Raw genomic sequence first — 14,250 nt, 5'->3', positions numbered from 1 at the left:
ACTTCTTGGCTCCTTGCCAACCGACAGGACCACTCTCTCTCTCTCTCCCAATTCTGTGTTCAAATTGGCTGCATTTTTGGTCCCAATGTTTCTTTTTTGCTATCTCCAGTGTTTTTTTGAGGGTAAGCTAACCTCTCCTCATTTGGATGCTAAAATACCTTTTTGTAAATTGGGATTTAGAAAGGTTTTAAAATTTAAAAAGTTTATGATATGGGCTTTTTTGTTTTTCCTGGAAGCTATTTTGTGAGCTTTACTACTGTGGTCATCTTTCTCTGATTTGGATATATCTCATTGGCTTTTTGGAAAGAAAGGGAACCCAGCCCCCAAACTGGTTCCCTCACCACCTGTTCCTGTTTGCTAATGCTGCCATTTTGCAAAACACCAAAAATGGATTGGCTTTTATAAAGGGGGATTATTTGGGTACACAGTTACAGTCTTGAGGCCATAAAGTGTCTGAGGTAAGGCATCAACAATCGGGTACCTTCACTGGAGAAAGGCCATTGGCATCAGGAAAACCTCTGTTAGCTGGGAAGGTATGTGGCTAGCGTCTGCTTATTCCTAGGTTGCTTCTCAGCTCCTTTCTCAGCTCCTGTGCATTCTTCAAAGTGTCCCACATGGCTGCAGCAGTTCTGTCTGAGCTTCTTTTTTAGGACTCCAGTGATTTAATTAAGAGCCACCCTGAGTGGGCAGGGTCCATATCTCCATGGAAATTATCCAATCAAACATTTCACTCACAGTTGATTGAGTCACATCTCCATGGAAACACTCAATCAAAGGATTCCAACTTAATCAACACTAATGTGTCTAGCCCCACAAGACTGCATCAAAAAATATGGCATTTTGGGGGACATAATACATCCAAACTGGCATACCACCCCATAAGTGAAAGTTGATCAAAGTAATCCCTGCGCCTCAAAACTAAAGATTTTCCTCTGAGTTTTCCTTGATCCATAGTAATTACTCTCTGGGAAAGTTTATTCAACCATTGTTAACCAAAGTCTCAGGAGGCACACATGCTTTCCACTTGCTGGCAAGGAGATCAGGAAATGGTGTCATTACCAGGGACTCTGCTGATCATGTGTTCATAAGCACTGACCCCATTACCAGACCAGAAAAGAAGTATGGTTTCTCATATATTGTCATTTAACTGTTTGTGTCTGTTTTTGTTCCCTGTGAGATGCTACAGTCCATGAGAGGTCATGACCTGCTTGTCCTTGAATTCCTCCACAACCCTTAGTCTCTCAGTAGGATGCCTGCCCACCTCTCCAGCCTCATTTCTCAGCTCCCCCTTAATCAGGATGTGCTTTGGCCTTGCTGTCCCCAGACCTTACTCTGCTCTTTCTTATATCAGTGTCTTGGCCTTACCTTCCATCTGGCTAGAATGCCCCTTCTCTCCTTTCCCTGGATTTACTGCTAATCACTGGTCAAAATTCAGTTCACCTGTTCCCTCCAGGACACTGTCCCTGACCACATCCCACCACACTCTCACCTACACCTTATAGCCCTTGTCACACCTTACTGTAATTGTATCTTTACACACTTCTCAAAGAGTTCCCACAGAACAGATAGTGTCTTTTCTGCCTCCCCAGTGCTAGCCCAGTGCCTGGGCTATTGGTCCCCTCCCTCACCCAGCTTGCTTTCATCCACTTCAAACGGTAAGGAACAAACTGCAAACTATAGTTGTGCTATCAGGTGATTTTTATCCTGGCTTCATGCGGGGGAAGAAGTCTGGGCCTCTCTGAACTTGCATCAGCCTTCCTCTTCCAGGTGCTCTGGGCTGTTTGAGGGCCTCGGTTCAGAGAATGTGTATGAGAAGAAGGTCCCAGCTGGACCAGGACCATTCATTCCTTTATTCACTTTCTGTGTGGCAGACTCTGAAATACCTGAGGCATCCATGTGTGCAAGGTGGGTTCAATTTGATCTTTTCCAGTCAGTCTCTGCCACTATAATGACAAAACTCCAGCAGCTCAGAGTTCCAAAGTCTTAAGTCCAAGCTTTGAAAGACAGTGCCTCCTAGAAAAGGTACTAAAGCAGCTGGAGGAATTTGGGGCTGCAGGCTTTGTTCTAGAACTGCAGGCCTTTGTGGAGGTGGGAGTGCTCAGGGCTTAACTAAGGTTCGCACAGACAACCAGCCTCAGGCCAGGGACTACCTTCCAAAGGGACAAGAGCTCAGGTCCTTGGAAGTAAAGAAGATCAGATTGCCAGTTGTAGCAGCAACCAGCCTTAGGTTTCTCAATCTTTCCATGTCCTCCCCAAGTCCCAAAGGGCTCTACCTCCTGCACAAAGCCTTAGGCAGGGAGCCCCTGCTTGTCTCCTGTGTCCTGCTTCCTTTCTAGTCCAGAGACCCTGCTCTTGGCTTCCTCCCATTCCCCATGCTGCACTCAGAGTTCTGCCAGGGTGCTTAGTACCTAGCCCACGTGTCCTGCTTTCCCAAGAGCAAGATGTCCTTGGTCTCCAGGATTCTCAATGCATACTACTTACTGCTCCTGCCAGGAAACTAACATTCCTTTTCTTGGAAGACACTTTGGAGATCAGCTTCCCTCCCCTCACTGACAGAGGGGGAAGGAGGGACCCAGAGAAATGTCAGAGGCTGCCCCATGCCGCATGGCCTCTCCCTGCCTGTCAGGGTCCTCTTCTGAAACTCCCCGGGGTTACCAGGCAATCCTGCCTCTATGGGGGCCTAGGCACTGGCTTTAGCCATGCCTCTGTTACAGCACCCAGCATCTGCACCTGTGTCTGCCTCTCCTTCCAGGGTGTGCGTTCCCTGTGGAAAGGGACTGTGGCTCAATGGCTGTTTGCTGAACAAAGTGTCCTGGGTTAGAAGACCAGTGGCAGAGCAGAGATCAGATCTGAGTTCTCACCCAGTGCTTTCCCCACCATATCCCACACGGCCTCCTTGAATCTGCTCATTACCTACACATGTCCTGCCACTTGGGTGACAATTCCCAATTCCCTCTTCCATATCCCTCCTCCCCTCCCCACTGGCAGCTGAGGACACAGAGGCTACATGAAGACCCATGTCAAGTAACATCCAGATCTGATTTGGGGAGAATGACCAAGACTTGGGGAGTGGTACATCAGTCCTCAGCAAGGAATTCAGGTTGATCACTGAGTTAGGGAAAGAGCTAGAACATAAAGTTAAGGACCCTTGGGGTGGAGGGGCATTAACCCAGTACAAGATTTCAAAAAGAAAGTCTGAGACATGGAAATGTAGAGGACAGGGCTGGTCAGGACAGTAAATGGTCAAGGGTCTAAGATCTTGGCTGTTGATCCAGGAGTCGTCATACTTACGGAGTAGGCAACGAGAGGCCCAGAGCATCTGGCATCAGGGAACCACCTGAGAGGTCACCAAGCTCAACTCTGAGCCAGAGAAGGGCTGCCCTAGGGTCCTTCCCATTTCCTACAGAATGGTGTGGGGGTGGGTAGGGATAGTGAAGTATACACATCTGCCAGGGTGGGAGTGAGGCTATGTGAGCAGAGGAATCGTAACAATAATAAGACCACTTTTATGCAGGATTCTAAGTGCCTGAAATTCCCCCATTTAGGAGTCACAGGTTCAGTTGGGTTAAAAGCCATCTCACTTTTCTTATTTAAGGTGTAAATGGTCTGTGTGCTACGAAATGGGACAGGCGGTGAATAATGCCATCACCTCACCTCATTGGGAATGGGTCTTTCAGACTCACCTTCCTCCTCAAAGGGAGGCCTGAGGAAGCCCTTGGGCTTGGAGGAGGGGCCCTTAGAATAAAAGGAAACCCCTTGGAGGTGGGTTTTGCCACAGCACTGCCCAGCAAGGACAGAATGATCAAACACAGCTCCTTTAGACTGGTGGTTCCCTGGTTTGACTTTATTGCCAGACAGGCTTCCCTTGGGGACTATAACCCTTTAGATGTCTATCTCTAGGTCCCTTGGGGGACAGGAGGCCAGAGGAAGGATTCCCTGGGGGCTGGGCAGAAACAAAGCTGAGGACGGGGTCCCCAAGGGGCAGTCAGGCTGGACTGGGGCCAGGCTTCCCCTTCTTCCTCAGTTTCATTCTGTTTCTCCTGAGTTTCTTCATCCTTGGCATTTTGCCTCTCGTCTGAACTCGGATGCGCCAAAGTCCCACAGACAAAATTACCAAGAGCAGGAGGAGGAGTAATGCCTTGGCCAGGAGGCAGAAGGAAGATGATGCCTTCTCAGAAAGGAAGCTAGGATCTAATATGGAAAAAGGGAAAGAAAAGTGTCAGAGGAAGGGGTCGGACAGACACCTACCCCGAATTCCATGGAAGGGATCTCAAGTTCACAATGAGTTGATGTCACTTTGCAAGTGTCCCTGGAAATATACATTCTATTCACAGAAGCTCAGGAACTGAGATCTGGGGAACAATCTCAAGCTGAGCAGGAGAAGGGGAAAAGGAGAAGAGACCTTTGGCCATTGGGGGCTGTGGGAAAAGGGAGACCCCTCTCTCCAATCTGGGCGCCAGGCCACTGTGGGAGAGGGTCAAGTTCTGGCTTCCATGTACTCTCTTGGGAGGAGTTGGGGAGGGAGATGGTGGCACCTTCCGCCAGAGAATGGCCTTGAGTCATAGGTCCTCCAGTAGCCCAGGGGGTCTCTCTGTTCTCCTGGTACCTGCACAGAAGGGTCCAGCCAGGATGGGGTGGGAGCTGGCATTGCTGATGGGGTTGCTGGCCCTGCAGATGTAGGAGAGGGCATTGTCCCCAGGTGTCCAGGATGTGCTCAGGACAGGGCCTTCACGGGTTGCATCATCAGCATTGTACCCCCGGGATATCCAGCTGTAGGTCACATCCATGCCTGCCTTCTCCGTAGAGCATGTTAGAGATATATTACAGGCATCTTCAGAGATCTCAAAGTTCACACTGACCCTGGGCTCTGACAGCCGTCCTAGATGAGGGGTAAACACAAAGACCTTCTAAATAACCAGGAATTGCTTGTTAACCTAGCAACTCAATGCTGGGGTCTTGGTACTGCCCTCTGAGAACCCCTTCACCTATAACAAATAAAGATGAACAAAACTCAGCCACCATAAAACCTGTGGCTCCAGGGCCCTGGGGATAGATGCTAAGGTAGGCAGGGCTGCCTTTGGCATCTTCTACCTTCTTTTTCTGCCTTTTCTCTCTCCCTTCTTTGTACCCCACCTTCCTCCAAGCCCCATTCTGCTTCCTGGATCCCATAAAATATTATCACCTTCCCAGGGGTATTTATATTTTAATCTATGTCTCTTCAAGATTCAAGGTAAAATATTAAAGTGACAGGCACTAAGAAGAAATTTGGGTTAAGTAAAGAAGAGATACTGAATAGGATCCTTCAAATCACATGTGGAGATGAAAGGCTCAAGAATGGAGGTAGTATTCATCCCCAGGATGCAAAAAACTCACCGGTAGAGAAATGAAATGGCCAAAAAGCTGGAGAGCAGGATCCTTCCCCAAGAAGACACTGCTGTGACTCTTGGGTCCCCTAGAGGGTCTGCGTAGATGCCAGGATCCCTCTTGCTACACTGGGCACCTCCATAGAAACAGCCTCTGTGTCTCAATTCCCATTACTTCAAGTCACTCCAACTGTTGCTGCAGCTTTGATACTGGGGTTGGGCAGAAAGGAGATGATCCTCATTCTTGTCTCAGACCCTCAAACTAAAACCCAGAATCCTGAGATCCCTACTCCAAGACACAGAAAGCTCAGAAGAGCCAGAGAAAGCAGCTTCATGGTTCCCAGCCTAGACTCACGGTAGACACGCAGATTGTAATGTTGCATAGTAGAGATCTGGGATGTCCTCAGGTTGACTTGGGCTTTGTAAGGCCCTGAGTCCTCCCAGCTCAGATTGCTGATCTGCAGGGAATAGCTGGGACCCAGAAAGCGCACACGGCCCTGGTAGCGAGGGTTGGTTACCATGATGGAAGCTGGAATTCCCTCTTTCTCTGGTATCACAGTGGCAAGACTTATGTGGGAGGACCAGATGATATTCTCAACCTCTTCATCTGACAGTATTTTCAGGGGGAGGATGATGGACTCTTGCAGTACTGCCACCACTTCCTCAGGATCCATATCATCTCCAGAGTTCCCTTCGGCTGTAGACATAGGAAGAAAAGAGATGGAAACAGCCTAGATGGTGTCTCTGGCCTGCTGAGTGAGGCTATGGTCTCAAGGGAAGAAAAGGTAGTTTCATTGTTTAATCTTGTCCTCCAGCTGCCTCTTCTGGCTCTAGCTTTTTGCTGCATCTGAGTTGAGCACATACCAGGGGATGGCTTCCATGTGCCTCAACCCCCAAATTTCATCTTCTCTTTTTGCCTCCCTGGGGCTGTGCCCTGCTCCCCTGCCCCAGCATCCCCAGCGTCAGATCCCCAGTTTTCTTCATCTCTCAATCCTGCCCTGAGGTTCCAGCCTACTACTCATTGCTCCAGAAAAGCTGAAGGGTTCAGCCCCAAAGAAAGGACTTTTGTAGCCCAAGGCCCAGCAGAACAGGAGAACAGAGAGGGAAGGAGATAATCATGTGCAGGTGCTGGCTGTCTCACTCACCTTCCTGGAGCAGCAAAAGAAGAAACAGCCAAGGCAGAGCCCCCATGTCAGCAGCCCGTGTTCCAAGACGTGTGACTTGGTTAGCCTCCAAGGCTGTGAAGAAGAAACTGACAGGAGGCTCCTGGAGACAGCGACTGACAGACCTGAGGAGAAGGAAATTACTCTCACTATCTCCCGCAGCCCTCCAACTTCCTCCATCCTCACTAAGCCCCTCCCTGTACATCAGGAGAGAGTTCTCTTTCAGAGTCTGAATGTCAAGATGGTTTTCCCATTGTCTCACTGCCCACCCACCAAGTCCAGCCAAAATCTGCTCCCTAAATGAAGCTTTCCTAGGCTCCCCACCCTCTGTATTCCTGGACCACAATACATGCCACTGGCCCCAGACAATTGAAACAGATCTGTCTGATCTAGACTTGTCACTGGGTGTTCAGCATTCTCTGCCTCAGCTGTCTTGGTAGTTCCTGTATTGCTGTGGTCATTTGATCTTGTAAACCTCATAAACATCTTTATCTTCCCAGGAAGACTCCATCTTTTGTTTCCTTTACATGCCCCACTATTGCTGCCCCCATGCTAGACACATGTTAGCACTCAAGTGACTGAAATTTTGGAATGGATGAGCAAATGAAACCTTTCTATTTAAAGCTAGTTACATTCCCACTTGAGAGACTATTCTGGTGTGTGTGTGAGGCCCTCTTTAAAAAAATTAAAAAAAGCAGTTTGGACCAGAGAGCTAGTCTAGGTAATTAATATTACGGAAAGCCTTTAAATCATTCAGTGAGAATATGATGTTCATCAAAGCTATAGGAAATCAGATTCAGGGTGAGTTAAAGGGATCAGAGTAGGAAAAAGCTTTCTGACAGAGCAGTCCAGGATGCAGTGACGTACCTCAGAGGTAGTTGGTCCTGGTATTCCAGCTAGGGCTGGAAAATCACTTACTTGGATTTTCTGCACCATCTCTGGCATTGGATGAACAAGCAGACTGGACAATCATTAAGTTGCTCCTAAAACCCAATTCTGTGATTCTGTGCTGAGGAAGCAGGAGTGGTGTCTCAAGTCCAAGGGCACAGTGGAGGCAGGAATATTCAGTTCTGGACCTGTGCCAACATTTCAATCTTTAAGTTATCAAATTCAGCACTTGATCAAATGTTTATTGAGCAGCTTCTATGACCCAGACGCTGCCCTAAGTGCTGGGGGATTAGCGGTGCCCTAGAATTTTAGATCCTGACTTCGTGGTGCTTATAGTTTTACCAAAGGAAAAATAGAGAGAGCCTGTAACAAGGGGACTTAGCAAAGCAGGAATGAAGAGGATTGGGGGAAAGCTTTCAAGAAGCAACAAAATTTAAGCTGAGACCTCAAAAATAAGTATGATCTGCTAGATGAAGAAGAGGATGATAGTCCTTAAGGTTCAATTCATGAGGATCAAACCTCAGGGATTGGGATTTTTTTAAATGCAAATCAGATTTCAGTCTGAGTCCAAAAGCTTTTTAGTGTAGTCATTCCCTTAATTTAAAAAAAAAAAAAAGCAAGAAAAAAAAAGAAAAACAAGGTCAGACAAATAATGTTCAGAGTTTAAAGGGCAAGTATTGAGTTAGGTTGTCTGAGAAGCAGATGCAGGAGTTAGCAGTGAAAGAGGTTTTCTGGGGGTAAAGCCTGTGAAAGATAAAAGCGGAGGAAGCTGGACAGGGCAGGGAGAGCCTCAGACCGTGGTGCAGATCTGACAGTCTCTGCTAACTCAGCAGGGAGCTCTGAGATGGCCCCCTAGAGGAGGCCTGCCGGCCAGAAGGTGCAGGCACCAGCCCCTCACTGCTCTCAGTCCTCCGCTGGGAGCTGCCCAAGAAAGAGCTGGATTCTGGAGGTGCCACAGCTAGATGTTGTCAGTTACCGTGCTCCTTGCAGCTGAACAAGTTGTTTTTTTGCTTTTTTTTTTTTTTTCATTCAACAAATATGTATTGAGCTCTTCGGGAATGGCCCAGGTGCAGGGACTACAGGGGTAAAGAAGCAGAGTCAGGCTGACCCTCATGCAACTGGCCGGGCTGGTGGCTGCTGGCAGCCTCGACCTGTCCCACCCCCAGCCCTAACTAAGCCCTCCTGATCCATTGTGGAGAAAGTTGTCTCTCAGAGCCTGATTTTCAAGTCTAATTTTCATTTTGATGCATGGATTGTGATCTAAATGCAACTTCATTTCTGTCTCTCATTTCCCCTGGAACATTATTCAATAAGGTAGTCTTCCCTGCCCCAGCTGAGAACTCTGGTCAGCCCATGGTTTCCAGTTTCAGTATGGAAATAAGAACATCTTGTCCCGTGTAATATCCAAGATTCAAAACTTAACTGAGAATCAAATAATCTCTACTCGCCCCCAACTTACCTCCCCCATCCCCACCCCCGTTCCCCTTACTGATGCTTCCCCTCAACTCACCTCCCCCAACTCATGTACCATCTCCAGGAGGGTGAGGAGGCAGGGAGGTGATAAAGTTGTTTTTATCTGGCTGAGTGGCTTTGCACTGTATGGGTCTCACAGATAGTTAAAATGGACTAGTTCCATTTGAGGAGCAGTTTCCTGGGTTCCAAAGAGTTTCCTCTCTCCTGCCTCTGACCCAGGGTGATCTCTTCTGGCGATCCTTTGTAAATTCTTCCTCAGCCCCTGAACATCTGGCCATACACCTCCAGTCCCCTCCCCTAAGTTTCCCTCACCCTTCCAAGCATCCCTATTGTACAGCACCCAGGACAGCCAAGCAGGCGGTATCTCACGAGTGGCCCTCCATTGCCTGCTATAAACATGCCTTGCCCTGACCGATTCCAGGATCTACAACATCGCACCATGCTCCTGGCTCCCTAGCAGGAGCCGAGTATTTGTCCACAGTCTGTTTTAACTTTCCCAAGCCTGACTTAGGTACTTAGCCTCTCTGACCCCAACTTCAGAGACACATTTCAAAGTTCTCTAAGTCCTCTCCTTGAAGTTCCCCTTGCCTGGCTTGTGGTCAGAGGTAACGTCATTCACCCTCTGGGGAAGAGCTGGGAACTCAGAGCAAAATACCAGCTATTTCCTAAGACATCTCCTTCCTAATCTCCCTCTCTCAGTGTCCAATCCTTGGATGAGGAGGTTCCAAGAGCAGTGAGACAGGTTCTCCTTAATTTCCATTGTAAATTCTGCAAGGGGAGATCTCTCCCCCACTGCCTTTGAAATCCTGGCATCTGTCAGCATAACCAAGGCAGGAAGAGCCCCATTCTATCATCCTGCTCCACAGCCCCACGACCCACTCAATGTTGTGCTGCTGTGATGGACACCTTCATGGCAGAATCTGAACTGAAGTTTGTACCTGAGACAGACTCTGCTTTTCTGCTTCAGGGCTTTCTCTGAAGCAGTGCAAGTCTGCTTAGCCCAAGCGCAAGTGCTGCCGGGAAGTGGAGGGGCAGTGAACAAACCCCAGAAGCAACCCTCAGCCAGTGGAGGCTGAGTCAGTGGATAAATGTCCCAGGGCCTCCCTGCCCTTCCTGGGGCTATTCTGAGGCACATTCTACATGGTTCCTCAGAGGGACTGAGCCACAGTTGCCCACAGCAGTGATCAGCTATTTACGTACCCTTTATTGGCTTTTCTCCTTTCTCTGTCTCATTTTCCCCACTTTCTCTTCATCTTCCTGGATCATCTCCCAGAAAGACTTCCAGCACTCAAATTCTTGTCTAAGGGTGTATGCTTTTGGGGGAAGCCCAAGCTAAGACACAATTATATGACGAAGTCATTGAGCCAATAAAATTTAGATCCCCTCTCTCCTGACCTGGGCCTTTTAGAACAACATAAGCCAATGAGAAATAAGCCCCCAGCCCCTTCTCCTGATATAACAGCCTTGGGAAAGAGGGACCAGTGAAAAACTGGTCCCGTTTTGATGAAGAGGATGGGGGGGATAATGTAGGGTTCAACCTTTGATCAAACTTCTCCTCGGGTTCCCTTTAGATCTAGAAGGATGGGGACCCCCACAGCAGAGCCGTGGTTCTGGAGGAACCATTAACAGGTAAGGTCCAAATGAATCACAAAAAGCTTGCAGAGACCTACACATGTCTTTGATTCCAGGAACTGCCGGTGCACTTCATATGTGGCTTCCCTTTTTTTCTTTTCTTTTTTAGGAGTTAAAAGCATGACGTTCAGTTGAACCGTGAAGGTGATTGGAGAGAACTGAAACAATCTGCAAATTGTTGAAGTGCACCCAAAGGAGTCATTATGAAACAGAGGAGAAAGGAGCATTCCTGGCAGATGGGCCAGCCTGTGCAAGGTCCCTGGGGTGGGAGGGAGCAGGACTCATGGAGGCAGAGGCCAGCGCCAGAGCAGGTGGGGTAGAGAGAGGGAGGTTGAGAGTAGTTGAGATAAAGGAAGAACTGGAGATATCTCAACAGATCTGTTCAAGAGTTAGTAAGTTTTCTAGGTTTACAATTACAAGTTATATTGTCTCAGGAAGTTTACCTTCGACAAGGAGGGAAATATATAGGATGGGAGGTAGAAAGAGAACATGGAGTAGGAAGAGAGTTTCATTGCTGTTGTTTTTTTATTTGTTTGTTTTTTTAAGACGGGAAAGTTTTGAGCTTATTTAAATGCTGATGAGAAGGAGCCAGTAGGGAGAGGGGTTAAAAAGAGATGGAGGACATATGAAACAATGCTCAACTTCACTGGCTATTAGGGAAATGCAAATCAAAACCACAATGAGATATCTCACACTTACCAGAATGGTCATTATCCAAAAAACAGAAAATGACAAGTGCTGGAGAGGATGTGGAGACAGAGGCACACTTATTCATTGCTGGTGGGAATGTAGAATGGTGCAACCACTCTGGAAGACAGTGTGGAGGTTCCTCAGGAAGCTAAGTATAGATTTGCCATATGACCCAGCTATTCCATTGCTAGGTATATACTCAAAGGAACTAAAAGTTAAGACACAAACAGACATTTGTAAACCTATGTTTATTGTGGCATTACTCACGATTGCCAAGAGATGGAAGCAGCCCAAATGTCCATCAATGGACAAGTGGATAAAAACTGTGGTATATATACACATGATGGAATATTATGCAGTTGTAAGACAGAACAAAGACATGGAACATATAATAACGTGGATGAACTTTGAGGATATTAGGTTGAGTGAAGTTAGCCAGAAACAAAAGGACAAATACTGTATGGTCCCACTAATATGAACTAACATTAATGAGCAAACTTTGAGAGTTAAAAGCTGATTACACAGGCCACCAAGAGATAGAAAGAGGGTAGAGATCAGGCATTTGATGCTGAAGTACTACAGAATGTTCAGCAGGATTGATTGCATAGATCTAGAAATAGACAGCATAATACTGTGTGATGGTAGCACAATATTATAAGTACACTGAACGAAGATGTCTGTGAGTAAAGCTGAAAGAGGTGGGATGGGGAATGTATGACACCAGAGGTAAAGATAGATGATGAAGACTGGGACTGTATAACTTGGCAAAAACTGGAGTGGCCAATGACTGTTACTAAATGTACAAATATAAAAATGTTCTCACATGTGGGAGAACAAATGAATGTCAACCATGCAAAGTGTTGAAAAGGGATGGTATTTGGGAAAAAACATAATCAAAGCAAACTGGAGTCTACGATCAACAGTAACATTGTAATATGTTTCCATTAAATGTAACAAAGGCAATATACCAAAGTTAAATGTGTTTGAGGGGGGATATAAGGGAACGATATGGAAATCTTGGTAATAGTGTTGTTTTCTGTCCTTACTATTATATTGTATTGTATGACATTTTATTTTTCTTTTTATTATCTTTTTCATTATTCATCAAAAAAACTTCCTCATAGTAATCAATATGTTCAAGGGCTGACTGTGGTGATAAATGTGCAACTATATGATGATATCGTGAACAACTGATTGTACACTGTGGATAGTTGTATGGTATGTGAATATATCTCTATATAAAGTTGTAGGAAAAAATATAAATAGGGGTAAAAGTGCTGGAGAAAACATGGAGAGAGGGGTGTACTTATTTACTGTTGATTAGAAGGCAGCATGGTGTAGCCTTTCTGGGGCTCAGTGTGGTGGTTCCACAAGAAGCTAAATATGTGGGGCCATAAGGCCCTGCAACCTCATTACGGGGTGTTCTGATTTGCTAATGCTGCCAGAATGCAAAACACCAGAAACGGATTGGCTTTTATAAAAGGGGGTTTATTTGGTTACAAAGTTACAGTCTTAAGGCCATAAAGTGTCCATCAACAAAGGGTACCTTCACTGGAGGATGGCCAATGGTGTCTGGAAAATCTCTGTTAGCTGGGAAGGCATGTGGCTGGTGTCTGCTCCAAAGTTCTGGTTTCAAAATGGCTTTCTCCCAGAATGTTCCTTTCTAGGCTACAGTTCCTCAAAAATGTCACTCTTAGTTGCTCCTGGGGTGTTTGTGCTCTCTTAGCTTCTCCAGAGCAAGAGTCTGCTTTCAACAGCTGTCTTCAAACTGCCTCTCATCTGCAGCTACTCTCTCAGCTTCTGTGCATTCTTCAAAGCGTCCCTCTTGGCTGTAGCAAGCTTGCTCCTTCTGTCTAAGCTTATATAGTGCTCCAGTAATCAAGGCCCATGCTGAATGGGTGGGGCCACACCTCCATGGGAATCATCTCATCAGAGTTATCACCCACAGTTGGGTGGGTCACATCTCCATGGAAACACTCAAAAGATTCCAATCTAATCAGCACTAAAACATCTGCCCCACAAGATTGCATCAAAGAATATGGCTTTTTCCGGGGGACATAATACATTCAAACAAGCACCTGGTGTATGTACTTGGAAGACCTGAGAGCAGAGACATGAATGGACATTGGCACACTGGCGTTTATGGAGGCAGTATACATGATTTGCAATGGGTGGAGGTGGCCTAAGGGTACATCAACTGAGGAACAGAATGGTAAACTGTGGTGTGTGCATACAATGGAATATTGAGCAACTGTGAGAAGGAGTGAAGTTGTGAGACATGCAGTGAGGTGAATGGATCCCATAGACAGAATTTTGAGCAAAGTACACCAGAAACAAAGGCAAACACTATGATGCCTCATCAGTATGGACTACCTACAATGTGTAAACTCAGAATTGAATCTTACAGCACAGACTAACAGGGAAACAATTATTGTAATCGTCCCTAGACTGTAAGCTCTTACAGCAGTCAAATCTACTCCTGAATTGTAATGGTTATCTCCAAACTCTGAGATGTTGATCCCTTTGTGTATATCCTGATTGGTCTCTGGAACATTGGGTATCTGTGTGACACCTGAGACTCAGAGCTAGAGCTCGGCAGATATGAATGTCAGTATTAACACATACAGCAACTGTTAAAAAAAAAAAAAAAGCTGAAAAACAGCCCAGACTTCAATTAGAGATATGAATGAAGCAGGTCTGTTTAAGAATAGGGCAAATCAGGCCAAAGGGTAAAGGTTGAAACTGTGTGTTAAAATTTCAACTTCCATGTGAGACCAGGGGAGGAGAAGTTTATTTGGTGCAGGATCTATACTTTCTAAACAATATAACTTCCATGTAATTGTGGTGTTCAAACCCCAGAATTACATGGAACTTTGAATAGGAAGTGAGATATGGTAAGTCTGCATAGGTTAGAGTGAAATAGCAACACATTCCAAAGTAATTTGGGCAGAGAATAAAAATATATATGCAGGGCCCCCCGAGGAGCTGGGGGAGAATGGGGAAGTGTTGGACTTCCTCACCTGGATTGCTGCTGATGTTCT

At 46.4% G+C, this 14,250-nt stretch overlaps 1 protein-coding gene across 1 annotated transcript; it reads right to left on the bottom strand.

The window, feature by feature from the left end:
• Positions 1 to 3,831: 3,831 nt before the first annotated feature.
• Positions 3,832 to 6,632, bottom strand: SLAMF9 (SLAM family member 9). Its single transcript, XM_037813453.1, has 4 exons — positions 6,509 to 6,632; positions 5,719 to 6,060; positions 4,607 to 4,879; positions 3,832 to 4,191 (listed from the first exon to the last, which is right to left on the bottom strand). Exons 1-4 carry the CDS (start codon positions 6,552 to 6,554, stop codon positions 3,986 to 3,988), a joined length of 867 nt encoding a protein of 288 aa, XP_037669381.1. The 5' UTR covers positions 6,555 to 6,632; the 3' UTR covers positions 3,832 to 3,985.
• Positions 6,633 to 14,250: the final 7,618 nt, after the last annotated feature.

The sequence above is a fragment of the Choloepus didactylus genome, chromosome 2 (assembly GCF_015220235.1).
Source record: "Choloepus didactylus isolate mChoDid1 chromosome 2, mChoDid1.pri, whole genome shotgun sequence".
NCBI lineage: Eukaryota > Metazoa > Chordata > Mammalia > Pilosa > Megalonychidae > Choloepus > Choloepus didactylus.
The sequence above is the reverse complement of the archived record's forward strand: the minus strand, read 5'-3'. Positions and strand labels throughout refer to the sequence as shown.

Excerpts from the sequence above, each read along its gene's own strand:
- SLAMF9 (XM_037813453.1), bottom strand. The coding sequence starts at position 6,554 with ATGGGGGCTCTGCCTTGGCTGTTTCTTCTTTTGCTGCTCCAGGAAG. Across the intron at positions 6,061-6,508 it reads TCTTTTGCTGCTCCAGGAAG|CCGAAGGGAACTCTGGAGAT; the intron begins GTGAGTGAGACA and ends CTATGTCTACAG. Across the intron at positions 4,192-4,606 it reads GGCTGGACCCTTCTGTGCAG|ATCCTAGCTTCCTTTCTGAG; the intron begins GTACCAGGAGAA and ends TTTCCATATTAG.